Here is a 21,817-nt window from a genome sequence, read left to right on the forward strand (position 1 = left end):
AAAATGCTTTACACTTACAAAACAGATATAATCATCCTGCAAGACAAAAATAAACTACCTTGTATTGGAAGAAAATTGTTAGGAACCTCCATGTCGGAACATTAGAAATATAAATAAGATATAATATTAAAGGAACGATTTTGGAGGAAAGAACACAAAAATATCACTCATGAAATAAGAGAGAAAAAAGAGGAGGATTGATTCCATGATCGAACAGAGGGAATTGTTTAGAATAAGCAAAAAAGGAGGGATGAACGAATTGGGGGTTGAGGTGATTATATTGCTATAACTAATTCAACAATTAAGATATTAGTTAAACCACAAATAATCCCATAATTAAGAAATCTTGTGTGTTTACCACAATTTATAAGTCTAAAGGGTAAATATAGTACAAATTATAAATAATTTTCATTTATTGGACCTATTTCAATGAACTGAACTAATCCTAGCAGAACCAGGATCCTCTCCTGAGCAGTTCCCTAGGGATCCCACAATCTTGTCCGTTCATTTTATATCGTATGGTCAGTTTTCGTTAGATATTATTCATATTTGAATTTTAAAATTTAAATTTTAAATAATTTCTTACCGCACGATATACGATAAACGGACATGATTACGGAATCCCTAGGATCCTTAGGGAACTGCTCAGGAGAGGATCCTAGTTCATCCTAGCAAGCGCTCATAAAATTAGATCTATGTCAAGTTGTCTCCATTTTTTATATATATTTTTAAATCAACAAGCACCTTCGAGACAAATATCGAATAAAAAAACCATATTTAAGCATTCAAAACATGTGATCGAAAAGAAAAACCAATGGGCTTTCATGGAAATTATAACTCTATTCAATATAATAGTAAACATTGTGTACGAACATGACAATAAGCCTCTCTCCGCACACCTCCACGCATATATATACATATATACAAATCCTAACAAGGAGATATCTCACAACTTCAAAAGCCTTCAGGTTTACATATCACACTCACAACCATCAACTCTTCGTATATCCCCGAATATTAAGTACATACTGATAAAATTATTAGATCATCAGAAATGTCGACAGAAAGCATGTCAAGATCCAACTGGGCTCTCTTGGAATCGATTCGTCAGCATCTACTACACGATGATTTCGAAACCCAGGAGACATTTTTGGCCGATGTAGCTGAGCTTGATGCACCATCGCTTAATTCTCCAAGTACTTCAAGCTCTAGCAATGCTCATTTTCTTGTCGAGGATTTGGGTGACACAATGGGAATAATGAACCATGTTTTGGACACATCAAATAACTTCGAGGTGGCAGCGTGTGTTGTTCAAGTCCCACAGAGCGGACGGAATTTTAGGGGAGTGAGGCAACGACCCTGGGGTAAGTACGCAGCTGAGATAAGAGACCCAAAGAAGAACGGGGCCAGAATCTGGCTCGGAACCTACGAGACAGCTGTGGATGCCGGCTTGGCTTATGACCGAGCCGCTTTTAAAATGCGTGGCTCCAAGGCTAAGCTTAATTTTCCTCACCTCATTGGCACGCATGATTCGGAGCCGGGTCGTGTGGCTTCTAAGCGTTGCTCACTGAAGCCATCATCTTCGTCTGTATTATCGTCGGATGGTGGAGGATCACCAACGCTTAAGCGGAAAAGGAATGTAGTTTGCTCGGCGGCAAAAGCCAAGTTGGAAGAAGGAGATGAACCATTTAAAGTGTTCCAACTGAACTCTTTCTAACTGAGTTGTATACATTTGACCATCTTTTCGCCATCGACGCAGATTATTATTTTCTCTTGTTTTTTTTTTTTTTCCTTCATTGTAGTTTGTGAGATGCTATATGTAATTTGTGCCAAACATAATCGATAATTTTGTACACCACGGTTCACTGATATTTTTCTTCATTTGTAGTTAATTACCAAATTATTATTAACTCATAGATTAACCCTTTCCCAATGTATATAGTTGTCTCACGCTTCCCAATATATATAGTTGTCTCAAAAACTCAATGTTGCACAGTTGCACGTGTATAACCTATTAAGAATTTTCTTTCTCACAAGAAGCAAAAAATTTACATGATTCTTCTTTTTGTCGGACAGGTTTTTTACATGATTCTATAAACTCAATATCAGGGTTTGAATCCTGAGAAACTTCCGTACCTTTGAAACAGGTTCTACTAAAGTTCAATTTTATTTTAAAATATTCAATTTCAATATTTGAATGAAAATTTCTTCAATCCAGTTGATTAAATTGGGTACTGCACCATACTTAATTTGTAAACTGGCAGTGGTTCATTATACAGAGGCTAAACATCCCATCTTTTGGCAATTGGTAGTGTATTCTCTAGGAATATGCAGATGCTTCAATGATAATGAGTTGCAACCTCTCGCAAACGACACTTTGGCCTATAAAACCCTATGTATGTCTTTCTCTAAGTCTTTCCAAGTCTTGTCCTTGAGAGTACAAATATATAAAATGGTTTGCCAGAGTTTGAAGTTGTGGTGCTTTGACTTCAAACCACCGGTAGTTGAATTATGGAAGACAGATGCCTACGAACTGCAACAAGAAAGCCATGGACGGAATTTTAGCTTTAGGACATTGCATGCAAGCCGTAATTGGCAAGTTTGTCAATGTTTCTTACTTTCTTCATTGTTTATATTGATCGCACACACACTTCTTGTTGTAGTTTATATTGTTCACATTTTCTGATCTCCAACATAAGGTGGTGTATTTGATGTATAGCTATAGCCCTTTCGGTTTTAAGAAGAATTGCATACAGTTAATGCAATTAAGTCTTCAATCTTTGTGATTTTAGTTGATAATTGGGTTAAATGATGTTTCGGCAGCGGTTTACATGCAACCGAATTGGTTTGTTCAATAAAATGAAGATATCTGGGCAACCATTTCTGCATTATTTGACGAAAAAGGATGAGCAGTTTGTTTAGGCATGGTATGTCTATATGTGTAGGCATGTTATTCCACGTATGGGCGTCTTTTCAAACTTGAAAGCATGAAAACATGAATTGCATGACTTTTGAGATATGCTCTCTGTCTCAATCTCTTAAGTTTCAAAGATAATATTCTCTATGCACTGGAGGTTATTTCCCAAGTGGAAAAATATATTATATATAGGCGTGGAATTCAAATGTAATGGGTGTGAATTCATTCCTCGAACAAACGTGAGCATGAAATATGTGGATTGATATATTCACGTGAGTACGATGCATCTCACTTAACTGAGCATATTGTTACTCATATGATTGCCAAATTAGAGTTGCAGTTGTTTGTTTCAGTTTCGTATTGAAACAGTTCGAAAACTCAACTTGTAGAAATATACTGTCATTCAACAGTACGGAAAACTTAACGTGTGTGTGTGTGTGTATTCTAATTTCTACTATATACGTTACAGTTGATCGAGAAGATTTAACCATGTAGTCAGACATTTTGAGGGATGAAAGATGGAGCAACAATAATTGAAAGAATATTAAAAGAACATAGGTTGGTGAAAATCAAATGCAATGGAGGGCTTTGACAGCAGTTTAAACATGCATTTCGTTTGTCATGAATTTTACATGGGACATTTTGATCTAGATGCTTGGTTTTTGAAATTCTTAGACGAAACATCCAAGGCTTTTAGATATTTAGTCAAACTACTCTTCTACATTTTAATTAAGTGGCTTTTAGACTTTAGGGCGTAAATAAGATTCTTTTTAGATTTTAACGTTAGTGGTTTTTTTAAATCTGATTTAAGTCCCTATTTTTAAAACTTACCATACTTTAGTAATTATAGCACATTTATTACTTATAAAGTCATATAATTAACTAAAAGTTAACAACAAAACAAAAACAAAAGACTCATTGGTACGGAAGTATCGGTACATAATTATCGACACGAATGTATTGGTACGTAACTATATGATATAAACATACATAGGTATGTAATATATGCATATACATATATATGGAGCACCCAATGAAAAGTAGATGATAATATATGATCTTTTTTATTATGAGAATTTAATAATAATTGACCAATAGCATTTTTTTCTTTTTTTTGGTTATGGGAATCAATATCTATAACCTACACAGAAAAAACTCAATAATTATTGCAACCTAATTAATATTTAAAAATTACAATTAAATGCCAATTACTAGTGTTGGTTTTTAATATTGGACAAATTTTTATTAAAAAAAAAGTAGAGAACTTTAATGAAAAAGGCTTGGTCAATGTTTATTTTAACTAAAAATCATCCTAAAATTTTATTTAATAAAAAAAAACTTAAATTTTAATGAAAAAAAAAAAGACAAAAGAGCTTACACTTTAATGAAAATGACTTAAATTTTAATGAAAATGTAAAAAAAAATAAAAATAATATAATTAAAAATAAAATAGTAAAAAGTAATAAATCACACACACTATTTCTAAAACTGAAAGGTGTTACACTATTTCTAAAATTGAATGGTAATATACTATTTCTGAAGTTGAACGGTATTACACGATTTCTGAAACTGAACACTATTTTTGAAAACTGAAAACCAATTATTTTTTTAAACTAAACACGAGAACTACACTATTTCTAAAATTGAACACGAGTACTACACTATTTCTAAAACTAAACACATGCACTATTTCTAAAATTGAACACACGTTGGCGTGCACTGACTATTTCTTTAATTGAATATAATATCTCTCCAAGAAGCCTAACGGTCATTCTTCTCACTCATCTTCTTGCATTTTCTCACTTTCTCACCTTCCAAACATCTTTTCTTTTTTTAATTTTCTTCGATTCTCATCAAATTTTCTCTGAATCTCTTCAATTTTTTAGCTTTCTACACTAATTACTTAATTTTGTTCCATTATCAATTTATCTCTCTAAGAATGCCCTTTTTTTTGTTCCAAAAAAGCCCATTCTCCTGCCATCAATCACTCCATATAAAGCAGGAAAAAAACGCTGTGCAATTGCACACACCTTTAATTAGATTTTTTTTTTCTTGTTCTTGTCTTTATCATTAAATAAAGTTATATGATGATTTTGTTAAAATTCAAAATTTTCCTAAAAAAGTAATCTTTTTCAGGAGTGAAGTAGAATTTTCCGTTTAATTAATTTACTAATTAATTTCAAATTACACAAAATATTATTGTAATTAATTTACTAGTTAAATCCAATATATAAATCTTGTAGTGTCAGCTTGTAGAAATATATTGTCATTCAGCAGTATGGAAACTGAACATGTGTATAATATATTATAATGTATATATATATACGCTAATCGGACGGCGGGTTGGGCCTAGCGCCGAGGTAGCTAGGCAAAACCTATGCGAATTTAAGTAAATTTGTTATATATTGTATAAATAAATGTCTATTTATATTTTAAAATACACACATAATTATATTGGAATACGTAATTGCAAAATAAACTGACATATAAATTATAAAATATTAGAACATACTGAAAATATGAGGAACAAACATATAATGAGTGTTCATCCAAGTATTCAACACATGTCTTACATTATATTGAAAAATTAAAATGCAATACGAAAGTTATTGATTTTCTATCTAAGTGAGAGTCAAGATCTAGGCAGGGTGCCCAGATGGGTTTAGTTGCGCTAGGCGGACGCCTAAGCGGGTCAAGGTGTACTTTCTAAATTTTCAAACGTCTAAGGACTAATCAAGATGGTGATCAACCGCCTAGTGCCTAAGCATGTCCTAGGTGGAGCTAGGCGGGAATTTTTAGAACCATGTGTGTAGACCTGACATTCGTGTCGTGTTTTCCGTTTTCGTGTCATACCCGATATCTTAACGGGTCGTGTCGTGTAACACCATTAAAATAAACAGGTAAAATGACCCGACCCGAAATCGACCCGATAATATTAACATGTAATATGACCCGACCCGTTACCCGTTAAGGAAAATATATTTTAAACCAATAAATAATCAAATGAAAAACATAATACTAAATAAGTATATACATATCATATTATCACATCCAAAACATAAAAACGTATTTTTCTTTTAAGTATATTTTCACTTACCTAAAGTCTTTAATAGTTTTTTAATTAATGTAGAAGTGTATAAAATATAGAAAAAAATATATAAACGCTCGTAATGACAAGCTTTACAACTTTCATGAAGAGCTTAACTTCGAAATTCGCCACTTTAATCATATAAATCATAGATTAAAATTTAACCATTGATTGTTGTTTACATTTACAATTCATTTTTCTCATCAAATTTTGTTTTTTCAGATTTTCTTTTTTGAAAACTTGATCTATTAGAGGATGCAGAAAGATGAATAGTTTGGATCGTTAATATTATATTCAGGGTTTTACCATTAGTGAAAATATTGCTTGATGTTTATAAAATTTCTACAAACTATATGACATCGACTCATATTTCATTTAATCGTAAATATCGAAATGTGATATCAAATATCTAAACCGTTCATCTTCTTACCTTCGTGTATACCCATTAATAACGGATTCTTAACAGGTTACTCGATAATGACCCAAAAAGTTATCATGTTGACCTGAAACCCGTTATTTTCGTATTGTGTTAGAAACTGCCAAGTCTACATGTGTGTGTGTGTGTATCTTTGTGTGTATGCAAGTATACACGTTACAGTTGACGAAGGAGATTTAAGCATGTAGTAAGAGATTCGATATGATGAAAAGATGGAGCAGCGATAGTTGAAAGAAATATTAGAAGAAATTGAGTTGGCGAAAATCAAATGCAATGGAGGGCTCTGAAATAGGGCGGCGCTGAAATGTTTGAAAGCAGATAAAACATGCATTTCGTTTGTCAAAGCCACGTGCCTATAAAAAGGCATCAGACATCACTTTGGAAATCAATCCGAGGTGCATCCAAACTCATATTTTGTACTCTTTCTTTTTTTTTTTTTTTTTTGATAAATAAAAAACCCTACTCAATTATGTAAACTTTTTTGTACACCCACTTAAAATCAATTGATTATCAGTCACTTAGTACTATACTCTAGTGATATTCATCTTCACTTATAAATGAGAAGTCTAAGGTTCGATTTTCACCAAATGTGAGTTTGAACCACATTATTACTAGCTCATTGTGAGGCTAAGCGCACATCTTCCACCGTAGTGTAAATAATATCGTTTGTTAAAAAAAATCAGTTGATTATTAAAAAAACTAATAATTAAAACAAAACCCTAAGCAAAATGCAAAACAGTCGTGGAAGCAACCCACGTCAAAGAGGAACTTTGAACTTCACTCTCTCTCCGAAAGATTTTTGAATGTGCTCGGAATATGGGTAATACACTATATGTTATTGTACAAGTCGAGGGAAATTTTTTTAAGTATCCGTCCACTCGTATAATGACATATGGCGGATCGCCCCGTAATTCGAGCACATTAAAAATCTCCCCTCCCTCCCACACTTGGAACACTCTCTCGAGAAATTATTAGGTAGCACTATACTTCTACATCATTCGTGATACTCCCATTAAAATTTTGACATGTGGACCATCTATTTACAGCTGGACTTATAATTTGGTTTAAGTAATTACAAATTAAATAAAAAGAAAATAGCCTAAGCAAAAAAGAAATCGATTAAAATGCGACAGCATTTAACCAGCAAAGTCTCTGCAAACAACAGATTCTCCAATGGCACCACAAGAACTTGACGACATGAAGACCCCTAGAAACCTCGACGAGGAGGATAACTTTATCCTCAAGACATGCGGTTTAAGGCCATACATAAATTTTCTAATGTATTTAACATTTGCTAAAGTAATAGATTTTCTTTGGTCCCAAGATTACTAATTTATGGAGGTTTAACCGTATGTTTTTGTTACGACAGTTTTATTTTTGTTTGTTTATCTATGTTTTTTTAGTTATTTAGTTTCTATTCTTTCTGTTAAATGATTTGTGAGCCTATTACAAAAACACGAAAAGAAAAATGATTTGTGTGCCTAGCGTAAATTTCAAAATGATGACGTAAATGTAACACTCCCTAAAATAACGAACAATTTTCATATGATTCCATATCCATCCACCCTTCTAAAATACACAAAAAATCTCAACCAAGGTTGGAGTATAATCATGTGAACTATTATAATTCTTTACTTTTTTGGGACAAACGATAGAGTAGTGTACGTACACTAAACTCACTTAAATTACAGGTAAGGAAATTGAAATACGAGACCTCGAGTGCAAGGACGAATGTTCGTAACCAACTGAGTCACACGCCACTTACAATCTATAATAATTATTTTCAATTTCATATTTTTAGCAAAGCAAAGCAATTTGGATTGCTTTGAATGTTTTACTCAGATAAAAAATTTATAAATTTTGAACGCCGCATTGCATTTATAAATTTAAAAACCATAGCTAGCATTGTTGGAAATGCTTTAAAAAATGGGTGTTTAAAAATTATTTCCTCAAGGTATGCTTTAACGGCGTTTAATCGGTTTCAGCGATTGCATTCGAGTGCTACAGAGCAAGCGTAATACTACGTATAACATTAAAGAAAGAAGTAGAGCCCTAGTATCTGAATATCCATCCATAAAGCATGTTTAGCCGCACCAACAAACGTTGTTTCATTATTCATTCATGTCAACTCAATTGGAAAAATAAGAATGTTTATTACCAGAGATATTGTGGTCTCCGAAAAGGAGATATCAACAGACCTGGGAAAGAAGGCAACTTGAACTTGCCTAAATAATCGTCGTCTCCAACTCTCAACTCTTATATATAGGATGCCGTCTCCTGCAATTCCAAGTCAAACAGTGGAATGAAGGAAAATCATATTGATCACTCGATCCAAAGGTACAAATATCGCCGATAATAGTTTTGGCGGTAAAAGAGAGGAAACCAAGAGCGAAAGTGATTTTTATTTATTTGTATTGTAAGAGTAGAACACGTACAAGAATCGCCATGTATTTGCAAATAAAAATCATAACTAAGAAAATGAGGTGGTTGTATTACCTCTTTGGTCGACTACGGTCTTCCTCATAGTCCATCACTCCACCAGGTTCCGAGTAGATCTCCTCATGCCCCCGGAAGTCAACGTCGGCCTGCTTTACAGTGGGGAACTTCTGCCACAATGTAAGTAAAGACACATCGACCAACATATCCCAATGACTAAACAAAAGATTAATAAAAAATTATGTGTTTCGTGTGTGGAGTGGGACTAAAGAACTCGTTCATCTATGATTATGTATAGCTTCAGAATAGCTCATCAAAAAGGCGCTGATGTGCACATTTGTGGCAGAGAAATACATCAACGAAAAGAAAATCATAATATCGTGTTTTGCCATCGCATGCCATATGTTCAAATCATCAAAATGGATCCCGTTCACTTTATTAGGAAGGATTAGTTGCAGAAGCAACACAAAAAATACAACAGGATTAAACTGACCTTGATGGAAATCGACTTCTTTACTTCTTCCACCCTATTTCCAACTTCTTTCTTGTGTTCCTTGGCCACTTCAGTCATAGTATCAGCACACTTCATCTTTTCTTGAATTGAGATAAGAAGATTGCTTGAGGTATCCAACCTACGTTTTCATTCACAAAATTTAGGCAACACCATCAGATTTATATCTCAAAAAGAAACTTGAGAAATCATTAACTTAGAAGCAAAATATCACAAAGTCAGCATACTGGATTAAACACGAGAATGCATTACTACGATAAACATGGAACCGCTTTTTTTAATGTGGTAGTAGTTAATAAACTCTACCACATGAAACAATTTCATTAAATTGGTAACAGATGCTCCATAGCATTTGATTGCACACAACTAAGAGTCAGGGAAACTTTTATGCAATCAAGGTCAGACATGAATGTTTTCAGATCATAATGCACATATTTAGGACCAAATTCTAAATAAGAAGTTCCATATATGCATACTGAACATACAACCCAACAGAGAAACTGCATCAAAATCAGAGACGTTACCAGTTTGACAGTGTTTGAATCGTACTCCCAAGTTGTCCAGGTCTCGGATCTCTCCCTGCAGCAAACTGGACCTGCATTTTACAAGAAATAATTGATTCGATATTTCTTATAAGGAAATAAACAAAGACCAACGCAAGCGAAAACAAGTAAAACAACACAAAAATTAAAAATAATTTGAAGCAAAGGCAGCAGTAATAAACACAAACCTCAAAGCATTTTCGCAACTGGTCCAGCTTTCCTCTTATTATGCCCTAAGAGAAAACATATAAAGTTACAATCAGACATCTCCTTCATGTTTTCTCTATCCACTTAACTATGTTACACAGATACAAATACAGGATAAATTACTATATAACAAGGATGGGATAATAAAATAGTATATATCACATTACACGTATATGTGCATAAGTAATCTACATAAGAGAGTCAGAAGTGAGTTGTAATTTAAAAGTACCAATGGACGACCCCCATTTTTAAGGAAAAGATTCACACAAAAAATGCCAAGGGCATCTGGATGCGTATGTACACAACGCATGTCACACTATATCCAAAAGTCAAAACTTACAAAATGTCAATGAATACTGCAAATCTGTATCCGATAACTGTTGGGGTGTTATTGGGGGGCATCAGGGCCATATCCTCACAGGATACTCCACACCTGCAAAATTTGGAATATCTGTGCTTCATAGACCAACCTAACAGTAACAATTTTCAGGTACTGTCCGATATTCAAAAATAAATTCTTACACGGGCAAGAACCATAGCAGAGTCCTGCCGCCCATGCACACTGAGTCAAATTGGTGGACAGATGGACGGGAGAAGAGTGTTTATTTGTACTGTATTTGAATAACAATTCGTTAAAGTTATGATTATTCACTCCACAACCTTCACTAAAGAAACCTTTTTGTCCAGTAAAAGATGCATATTTCAATGTAACTGGGAAAAATTAGAGGTAGACGGATGAAAGAATTATTACCGCATACATGCACTCATTAATGAGAAAATGCTCAAGCTCTCGTACATTGATAACATCTAACTCCTGCATAAGTTGATGATACGGTAGTACCTGGAAAATAATTCAAGAATATAAGAGAAAACTGAATGCACAATATGGGACATCTGTGTATATAAAAACCGGATATCAACACAATAGTGTCCTAGACACCTAATATCATGATATGATGAATCACTACTTTACAAATACTTAAAAAGGTTCTAGAAGACTCTCTCCATGGTCTTTTAGCACAACAATCTCATGATATGTTCAACACTAAGACCTGTAAGTCCACTATTGTTCTGAATTTTGATTGGAACTAATAAGCTTCTGGCATTCCATATAACTTTTCATATCATCGTTTGCAGTAAAAGGCACCATCATCCATTACATTCAGAATTCAATTGGTAACTGCAGTCTTTCCACCAAGTGCAACTAAAACAAATATCTGTCCATAAGACTTGTCTAAAAGTGATGATAATTTTTCCTCTCCTTTCATTTTTGATGACAACTCCGCCTATGTCTTACATGGCCGGTCCCAAGCCCGGATAAAGGAGGAGGGGGAGGGCGTCAGGTAGTCGACAGCCGGCACTCCATGATCACGTCGAATCCTTATGAAAATGAATCCAGAACAAAATCGCGCTAAAGCTAGGGCGTCACCCGTAAGTGGCGCGCTGTGTGGCCCGAGCACAGTGATAAGTGAGCAAGGGTCGCTGTATCTCCATCGGCACCCGGATGCAGTGTTAAATGAGCAAGGGGGCCATAGAAACTTCTTTTCGAACGACTCCACTCAAAGTTGTTTGGGAGCATATGCTCCTATCAACTTTACCCGGGACACACAAAAGAAGTACTTTGATCCTATTAGACGGGGGAGGATGAAGAAGCTAGGACAGAAGGGTAGAGTTCAAGAGAGCAAAATGCGTTTAGGAACGTGGAATATAGGAACCTTAACGGGAAAATCTATGGAAGTAGTGGAAGTTATGGTGAGGAGAAGGATAAATATTATGTGCCTACAAGAAACTAAGTGGGTTGGTAGTAAGGCAAAGGATCTAGAAAACTCAGGGTTTAAACTTTGGTATTCGGGCACAAATAGAACGAGAAACGGTGTTGGCATCATCGTGGACAAGACCTTGGTACAAGATGTTGTAGATGTCAAGAGGGTAGGAGATAGAATCATGGCAATCAAGATTGTAATAGGACAAGAACTTATCAATGTGATTAGTGCGTACGCACCTCAAGTAGGGTTGGATACGAGTTCGAAAGAGAAATTTTGGGAAGATCTTGGAGACTTGGTGCAAGGAATTGCTCAGACGGAGAAGTTATTTATAGGAGGAGATTTAAATGGACACGTGGGCAGGGAGACAGGCAACTATGGAGGTTTTCATGGTGGCCATGGTTTTGGGGAGAGAAACGAGGATGGGGAAGCTATCTTGGATTTTGCAATGGCATATGATCTCTTCTTAGCCAACACCTTCTTTAAGAAGAGAGAAGAACATGTGATCACCTACAAGAGTGGGTCGTCAAAAACACAAATAGATTTTCTTCTAATGAGGAAAGGGGATCGTATAACTTGTAAGGATTGCAAAGTTATACCAGGAGAGAGCGTGGCTAATCAACATCGCTTGTTGGTGATGGATGTACATATCAAAAGAGTAAGACAAAAGAACAAGACTTGGAAGTGCCCAAGGACTAGATGGTGGAATCTAAAAGAAGAAAAACAAGCCATTTTCAAAGAGAATGTAATCACCCAATGTGTGTGGGATAGAGAGGGGGAAGCTAGCCAAATGTGGGATTCCATGGCTAGTTGTATCCGAAAAGTAGCAAAAGAGGTATTAGGAGAGTCCAAGGGCTTTGCCCCACACCAAAAGGAATCTTGGTGGTGGAATGAGGAGGTACAAACAAAGGTGAAGGCTAAGAAGGAATGTTGTAAAGCCTTATACAAGGAGATGACCGATGAAAATGGTGAAAGGTATAGAAAAGCGAAGCAAGAGGCGAAGAAAGCTGTCAGAGAAGCTAAGTTAGCGGCTTACGACGATATGTATAAACGACTAGATACCAAAGAAGGAGAGTTGGATATCTATAAACTATCTAGAGCAAGGGAAAAGAAGACAAGGGACCTAAACCAAGTGAGGTGCATCAAGGATGAGGATGGAAAGGTTCTTGCTACAGAGAACGCGGTTAAAGACAGATGGAGAGGTTATTTTCATAATCTTTTCAATGAAGGACATGAAATGAGTGCTTCTTTAGGGGAGTTGAGTAACTCAGAAGAGTGTAGAAATTACTCTTTTTATCGTCGAATCCGGAAGGAAGAAGTGGTTGTAGCTTTGAAGAAGATGAAGCATAAAAAAGCAATAGGCCCAGACAATATACCAATCGAAGTGTGGAAACTTTTGGGAGAGACAGGTATAACATGGCTGACTGACCTTTTCAATAGGATTTTGAAAACGAAGAAGATGCCAAATGAGTGGCGAACGAGCACTTTGGTGCCTATCTACAAGAATAAGGGCGACGTACAAAATTGCATGAACTATAGGGGTATTAAGCTAATGAGTCATACAATGAAGCTCTGGGAGAGAGTCATTGAGCATAGATTGAGGCAAGAGACACGGGTTTCGGACAACCAATTCGGGTTCATGCCAGGGCGCTCATCCATGGAGGCAATCTATCTCTTACGAAGATTGATGGAAAGATATAGAGATGGGAAAAAGGATTTACACATGGTCTTTATAGATTTGGAAAAAGCGTATGATAGGGTCCCAAGAGACATTCTTTGGAGGATTTTAGAGAAGAAAGGAGTACGAGTAGCATATATCCAAGCTATAAAGGATATGTATGAAGGAGCAAAGACTGCCGTAAGAACTCATGAAGGACAAACCGAAAGCTTTCCCATAACTGTAGGATTACATCAAGGCTCATCCTTAAGTCCTTACCTTTTTGCGTTGGTAATGGATGAGTTAACAGGACATATTCAAGATGATATTCCTTGGTGTATGCTTTTCGCAGACGATATAGTGTTGATAGATGAAACTCAGGAAGGGGTAAATGCAAAGCTTAACCTTTGGAGAGAAGTGTTGGAATCTAAAGGTCTTCGCCTAAGCCGATCAAAGACAGAATATATGGAGTGCAAGTTCAGTGCAAATGGAGGCCAAAACGAGTTAGGGGTGATGATCGGAGATCAAGAAATACCAAAGAGCGACCGTTTTCGTTACCTAGGATCTATCTTGCAAAAGAACGGAGAATTAGATGGAGATCTCAACCATAGAATACAAGCTGGATGGATGAAGTGGAAGAGTGCATCCGGCGTGTTGTGTGACCGCCGTATGCCACTGAAGCTCAAGGGAAAATTTTATAGGACGGCAATAAGGCCAGCGATGCTGTATGGCACAGAATGTTGGGCGGTGAAACATCAACACGTACACAAAATGGGTGTAGCGGAGATGAGGATGCTTCGTTGGATGTGTGGGCACACGAGAAAGGATAAGATTAGGAATGAGGATATCCGGGGTAAAGTAGGAGTAGCCGAAATTGAAGGAAAGATGAGAGAAAATCGGTTACGGTGGTTTGGACATGTGCAAAGAAGGCCTACTGACGCTCCGATTAGAAGATGCGACTATGGGACAGAGGTTCAGGGCCAAAGGGGTAGAGGAAGACCTAGGAAAACTTTGGAAGAGACTCTAAGAAAAGACTTAGAGTACTTGGATCTAACGAAGGACATGACACAGGATCGAGCACAATGGCGTTCTAAGATTCATATAGCCGATCCCACTCAGTGACTTGGATTTTCCAAGTCTCCAACCGAGAAGTTTTCCTCACTCGGGAAATTAAGGGAACACTACCCCAACCTACATGCTCCACTCAGAAAGCTTCAACATACAATCTTCAACAAAAGAAAATTCAAAGAACTTAGCGAAGAAGGCTTTGGTGTATTTAACACAATACGTTGAAATGAAGGAAAGCTTATTTATTGATATCCCCGATAAGCTACAAATATGTACATATACATGAGTCAAAATAAACACACAAGAGGGAGCCTTCACAAAGGTTGCTTAGGAGAAGTCTCAGCAGTCGGTAGAGCCCCAGAAAGAGAAGGCACCTGAGGGGGATCATTTGGAGCCTCAGTACTGGACAGAACCCTAGAAGGAGGAGGCATCAGAGGTTGATCATTCGGAGCTTCATTACGCGGTACAGCCCCAGAAGACGAAGGCAATAAATGCCTTTGGAACAAACCCACAAATCTCTGATGATCAAGTAAAACCTGACCATCAGTTTCCTTCATCTGGTCAAGCTTCCTCTTCATGTTTGTAGCATAGTCATGTGCGAGCCGGTGCAACTGTTTATTCTCATGCTTGAGCCCTCTAATCTCCTGTTTGAGACTCATCACTTCAGCCGCCAATGATTCAACTTGGCGGGTTCGAGCAAATAGGCGTTGGGCCATATTAGACACAGAACCTGCACACTGAACACTGAGAGCCAGCGAATCCTTAACAGCTAACTCATCAGACCGTTTGGAAAGTAGTCTGTTATCTTTGGGAGTGAGAAGGTTCCTGGCCACCACCGCAGCGGTCATATCATTCTTCATCACGGAATCCCCAACGGTAAGAGGACCAGTAGGGGAGACGAAGGATGGGCGCCATATGTTGTCTGGAGAAGGCGGGGCTGCCTCTTCAACAAGGTTCAAGTCAAAACGACGGTCGGAGGGGCCAGACATTTTCAAAGGTGTTGAAGAGAGAAGAGGTCGGACAAATCAAGATCTTAGAAGTGCAAGAATGAAGCTTCTACTGGTGGAGATTCAAGTGTGCTTTGGAACTTAATGCCAGCCCCTATAAAAATCTGCACTCGACGGAGCTTCAGAAATCGAAGAGGCGCCTGCTCAGAAATCGAAGAGGCGTTTGCTTTCTCAAAAGCTGGGCTGCTTAGAGATCACGAGGGTTGATCTTAGAAAACGAAGAGGCGCTCGCTTTCTCAAAAGCTGGGCTCCCCAGAGACCACGAGGGCCGATCTCAGAAATCGAAGAGGCACCTACTTTTCCAGCCTTGTCAGCACCTGTCACACGCACACTCAGCTTTGCGGAAATTATGGGCATTATGTCGAAGACTTCTGGGGAAGTAGAAAACACATGAATCTTACTGTTCAATCACCCACTTCCCACACGCAACAATAGCTCATGGGTACCACAGATAACTTTGCCAAAGTTCTCTGCCAAAGTTGAGCATGTGAAGCTTGCAGCTCCCACTACATCGCTCTGACCAAGAAGGGTAAAAGAATAGCAAAGAAACAGCACTAACAAAGTTTAGACCCATAAATTTTGAAGGTCTAGCTACCATATTATTACCCACAAGGGTAAAGGAACAATACCACTGCTGGATAATTGGAAAGTCCCGGTGTGTCAACCTCTGTGCTTCGTGGCAAGGTAGACTAGCAAACATGCCCAACCTTTACTCACATTCGAGAAAACACTCCTAATAAGATTGCTTGCTCCAAAATCGAAGAGGCACCGTCCTCCGAATCTCGAGAGCCAGACTCCCAACATGACTACTTTCTTAAAAATCGAAGAGAGGGTAAAGGAACAGTACCATTGCTGGATAATTGGAAAGTCCCTGTGTGTCAACCTCTATGCTTCGTGGCAAGGTAGACTAGCAAACATGCCCAACCTTTACTCACATTCGAGAAAACACTCCCAACAAGATTGCTTGCTCCAAAATCGAAGAGGCACCGCCCTCCGAATCTCGAGAGCCAGACTCCCAACATGATTACTTTCTCAAAAATCGAAGAGACACTGCTCCCCGAATCTTCGAGAGCCAGACCCCCAGCATGATTGCTTCCTCAAAAATCGATGAGGCATCGTTCTCCGAATCAATCGAAGAGGCACTCGCTTTCACAAAAGCTGGGCTGCTCAGAGACCACGAGGGCCGATCTCAGAAATCGAAGAGGCACCTACTTTTCTAGCCTTGTCAGCACCTGTCACACGCACACTCAGCTTTGCAGAAATTATGGGCATTCTGTCGAAGACTTCTGGTGAAGTAGAAAGCACATGAATCTTACTGTTCAATCACCCACTTCCCACACGCAACAATAGCTCATGGGTACCACAGATAACTTTGCCAAAGTTCTCTGCCAAAGTTGAGCACGTGAAGCTTGCAGCTCCCACTACATCGCTCTGACCAAGAAAGGTAAAAGAATAGCAAAGAAACAGCACTAACAAAGTTTAGACACATAAATTTTGAAGGTCTAGCTACCATATTATTACCCACAAGGGTAAAGGAACAGTACCACTGCTGGATAATTGGAAAGTCCCTGTGTGTCAACCTCTGTGCTTCGTGGCAAGGTAGACTAGCAAACATGCCCAACAAGATTGCTTGCTCCAAAATCGAAGAGGCACCGTCCTCCGAATCTCGAGAGCCAGACTCCCAACATGACTACTTTCTCAAAAGCGAAGAGAGGGTAAAGGAACAGTACCATTGCTGGATAATTGGAAAGTCCCTGTGTGTCAACCTTTGTGCTTCGTGGCAAGGTAGACTAGCAAACATGCCCAACCTTTACTCACATTCGAGACAACACTCCCAACAGGATTGCTTGCTCCAAAATCGAAGAGGCATCGCCCTCCGAATCTCGAGAACCAGACTCCCAACATGATTACTTCCTCAAAAATCGAAGAGACACTGCTCTCCGAATCTCGAGAGCCAGACCCCCAGCATGATTGCTTTCTCAAAAATCGAAGAGGCATCGTTCTCCGAATCTCGAGAGCCAGATACCACAGACCACTTTTTCAAAGTGCTCTGACAGAGTTAAAACATGTGAAACTGGCAGCTCCCACTACCGTGCTATGACCAAGCAGGGTAAAGGAATAGCATTACTACTTGTTGTTAGGGAGACTCCTATATATGTCGACCTCCATCCCCAACGGACAGGCAGACCTGCAAAAATGCTCAACCCTTCATCATATCTGAGAGGGCACTCCCAACGAAGCCTTTCGAAATATTCAGCTTTCTTTCCCCCCGATAATACCTCTGCAAACAAGCTATACTAGAGCAAGAATATCTCATATCATCAGGGTTAAAAGCAAGAGTATCCCATATCATGCTTTTTCCCTGTCTTTTCCTTTGGCCTTGTTTTTACCTGCAAGACAAGGAGAAAGAGAGCAATCAGTCAGCACTTGGAATCAAGCTTCCAGCCAGGAACTGACTGCCTGGAACCCCTTACCTGATTACTTACCTGGCATTGCTCTCGAGTACTCATCTTCAACATCTTATGTTTCCAGGGAAGATTCCGCATCTGCTTGAGGAACAGATAGGGCAAGTGCGAAGGATACAAGGAAGCATGTGGAGACAAGCGTAACAGCACACGTGCCGATACATCCATTACTCTGTCAAAAGCAAAAGTATCCCATATCAGCAGGGTGGAACGTACTCTAGATTTGATGGACTTGTTTTGACCCTCAAATTCTTCAGTCGGCCTTATACTCTGGAGGAAACCAGAAAACCCTCCAGCTCAGTTCAAGAATAAGCCTGTGGAAAGTTACTTCTTCAAAAGCAAAAGTATCTCATATCATCTCTTCTCATTTTTCTTCTCTTTATCCTTCATGCTGCTGCAAGATGGGGAGAAGGTGAACAATCAGTCGGAGCTCTGATTGCTTACCTTGTCTGTCACCTCTTTCAGCAGACCCCCTAGCTCGGCGACTTGGGGGACTCCTACTACATGGTTTGTATCGCGCTTGACCAAGCCTGAAACTACAAGTAAGCTTCAAGTGAAATTGATACATTACCTTGTGCATCTCCACCAGTTAAAGATACCACCCCTGGATGGAGGAAGAGTACTTCCAGAGAAGATGTCACATCTACCTATGAGACAGATAAGGCAAGTCAAGATGACACCACACTCCGATACTTAGAAGTTTCGTGATTACGAGATCATTCTCCCACAATATTTCCTAATGTCATTTGTACTAAATCATTCACTTGTACTCACTAAAGGAGAGCTTGAACCTATGTACTTGTGTAAACCCTTCACAATTAATGAGAACTCTTTTATTCCGTGGACGTAGCCAATCTGGGTGAACCACGTACATCTTGTGTTTGCTTTCCTATCTCTATCCATTTATATACTTATCCACACTAATGACCGGAGCAATCTAGCGAAGATCACAAAAAGCGACCGTTTTCGCTACCTAGGATCTATCTTGCAAGAGACGGAGAATTAGATGGAGATCTCAACCATAGAATACGAGCTGGATGGATGAAGTGTAAGAGTGCATCCGGCGTGTTGTGTGACCGTCGTAGGCCACTGAAGCTCAAGGGAAAATTTTATAGGACGGCAATAAGGCCAGCGATGTTGTATGGCACAGAATGTTGGGCGGTGAAGCATCAACACGTACACAAAATGGGTGTAGCGGAGATGAGGATGCTTCGTGGGATGTGTGGGCACACGAGAAAGGATAAGATTGGGAATGAGGATATCCGAGGTAAAGTAAGGAGTAGCCGAGATTGTAGGAAAGATGAGAGAAAATCGGCTCCGGTGATTTGGACATGTGCAAAGAAGGCCGACTGACGCTCCGGTTCGAATATGTGACTACGGGACAGAGGTTCAGGGCCGAAGGGGTAGAGGAAGACCTAGGAAAACTTTGGAAGAGACTCTAAGAAAAGACTTAGAGTACTTGGATCTAACGGAGGACATGACACAAAACCGAGCGCAATGGCGTTCTAGGATTCATATAGCCGACCCCACTTAGTGGGAAAAGGCTTTGTTGTTGTTGTTGTTGTTGTTGTTTCATTTTTGATGACATATTTTCTGAAGCATGGAGGACATCAAGTACCAAAGGTGACAAGCTCCATATATTCACATTGGAAAACCATCCAGCCATAACCATTACTACGCAATCAGAGATGTATATCACCAACAACTTTTCAAAGGATTATGCATTTAAGGAAACATACCTTGTTTGTCTCAGCCAGTGTAAGAACAGTAAGCTGTTTCAGCTTTAAGACTTGATCAGGGACCAAATGTGGAAGACGACCGGCATCACCAACAATACATTTCAGTTTCTTAAATTCCATAACAATGCCAAAGAGATGCTTAATTTCTTTTTTCATAGAAAATATACTCAGAAACTTTATGGGAAGTAGTTCTCCTGGGAATTGACAATATCTCCCGAATTTCAAAATTATTGAAGTAAGGAAAAGCTTAAATGTTATGGAGGGAATAATAAAAGACACAGTTGTAGATTTTAATAAAAGATACAGCAGTTGATTTAAAACAAATGTGCCAGTTGCCCAGTTTACACTTCTTCTAATGAAAATATGTTGCTGCCTCCATTTATTCATCTTATCAGTGAACAAGTATAAGAAAATATCTTCTTTGACATCTCCAAAGCAACAGTAAGAAACAAAAACTGGTGATGAAGTGATGACTCTGCAGCAGAGCTTGATAGAAGTATACATGGGTCAGTTATATCCTGAAGCGACATTAATATGACAAAAGCACCAACTGCATTGGCACCCAAAACCCTGCCTCATGGTCTTGAGAATGAAGCTGCGCACAATGTTTCATACAAAGAGCCAACAGACGTTCCAATGGTGGCTCAAATTTTGGGTTTTTCTCCTTCTGAGTTTTGTTTTCATGTTGCACAGGGTTTGTTGATATTTAAATTTTAGGGGTTATTGTTCGATTTCTTTATCACAGATATGGAAGCGGAAAACAAGCATTAATCGATTTGGTGCAAGATAACCAAAGCAATCAAACCAACAGCTAGAGAATAACAAACCCATTAGAAAATCGACCAAAAGATGAAGCGATTTTTGCGTGCTTACTCTTGTAATCACTCCATGTGCCATGTGCAAACAATCGAAGTACATCGAGGTACACAGAATTTCCAGTTCCTTCAAGCTGCATATATTCCACAGTCAAAAAACAAATGCGTATGAAACAAAACCCAGTAACAATCAATAATTTTATTTTCTCTTTGGCTGCAACAAATTCTGATTATACATCCTTTGCTCAAACCCAGAAACTACACGACCAAAATATACACAGAAAACTGAAATTCCACAATAAATAAATAGAAACATGGGAACCTGAAGAACATTAGGGACAGCGATAATTTCCGAAAAGGCAAAAAGGGCAGGGTGGGAGGTGACTTCTGCGACGAGGGGGCCGAGAGCGGAGCCATCGAGTGATGAGGCTTGCTTCACGTAGTGATCAATGACCTCCTCTTGCTTTTGCTCAATCTCCATCTCAGAAAACAACAGAAATTACTAATTGCAACGATGGAAAAATCGAGACGAGACGGTGAAAAGTTCAGCAGTGGGAAAGCTAGGGATTTGGTGGGTTTGAATTTCGGGGAAGAGTGAGGAGAAAATAGGGGTTTCGGAGTAGAGATTTTTCAGTTTTTGCGTCACACATACGAATTGGTACACTACGTTTTAGTTGTACAAGAGGTTAATAACTTAAAAATTCAAATATTTCATCTGTTACATAAAAATATATGCTGTATTATCTATGTTCCTGTTACAACTAAAAATTTTTCTTCTCGAATAAAGGATCTAAGGGCAGAATGATGCATTGTCAGATTCTATTGTGGGCACCTGGCATTCACATCGAGACATCTCCATATCTTAACTATCATGCCATATTATATTTATTAAAATAAATAAGTAATATAATCTGACCGAATTTGGTAGTTAATATTAACACGTAATATGACATTACATGTTATTTTAAAAAAATGTTAAATTAATGAAAAATGAAAGAAAAACGTAAAAGAGATCAAAGAATCCAATAATAAAGATTATGATTTTAAAAAACGTTAGGTGCCAGTCTGGAGGTTGGTTAAAACCCAAGGCCACAGGAGTAAGGTGAATTAAACGAATTTAAATAAATTTATTACATATCATATAAATATAAATAAGTGGCTATTTA

The 21,817-nt window shown here is 38.1% G+C and overlaps 2 protein-coding genes across 5 annotated transcripts; one reads left to right on the forward strand and one right to left on the reverse strand.

The window, feature by feature from the left end:
• Positions 1–955: 955 nt before the first annotated feature.
• On the forward strand, positions 956–1,971 carry LOC126630588 (ethylene-responsive transcription factor 2-like). The gene has a single exon (XM_050300719.1). It carries the CDS (start codon positions 1,055–1,057, stop codon positions 1,715–1,717), a length of 663 nt encoding a protein of 220 aa, XP_050156676.1. The 5' UTR covers positions 956–1,054; the 3' UTR covers positions 1,718–1,971.
• A 6,553-nt stretch (positions 1,972–8,524) lies between these two features.
• On the reverse strand, positions 8,525–21,311 carry LOC126630585 (COP9 signalosome complex subunit 7-like). 4 transcript variants are annotated; one of them, XM_050300717.1, is made up of 9 exons: positions 20,974–21,311; positions 20,707–20,785; positions 19,837–19,922; positions 10,889–10,978; positions 10,119–10,163; positions 9,913–9,983; positions 9,371–9,509; positions 8,938–9,026; positions 8,525–8,718 (listed from the first exon to the last, which is right to left on the reverse strand). In XM_050300717.1, the coding sequence occupies exons 1-9, from the start codon at positions 21,130–21,132 to the stop codon at positions 8,691–8,693; spliced, it is 786 nt and encodes a 261-aa protein (XP_050156674.1). In that variant the 5' UTR covers positions 21,133–21,311; the 3' UTR covers positions 8,525–8,690. The 4 variants fall into 4 exon arrangements, with proteins under 4 accessions (XP_050156674.1, XP_050156671.1, XP_050156672.1 ...); XM_050300714.1 differs by lacking the exons at positions 20,707–20,785; positions 20,974–21,311 and having other exon boundaries at positions 8,938–9,047; positions 19,837–20,652; XM_050300715.1 differs by lacking the exons at positions 20,707–20,785; positions 20,974–21,311 and having other exon boundaries at positions 8,938–9,044; positions 19,837–20,410.
• Between the last annotated feature and the right edge of the window lie 506 nt (positions 21,312–21,817).

The sequence above is a fragment of the Malus sylvestris genome, chromosome 7 (assembly GCF_916048215.2).
Source record: "Malus sylvestris chromosome 7, drMalSylv7.2, whole genome shotgun sequence".
NCBI lineage: Eukaryota > Viridiplantae > Streptophyta > Magnoliopsida > Rosales > Rosaceae > Malus > Malus sylvestris.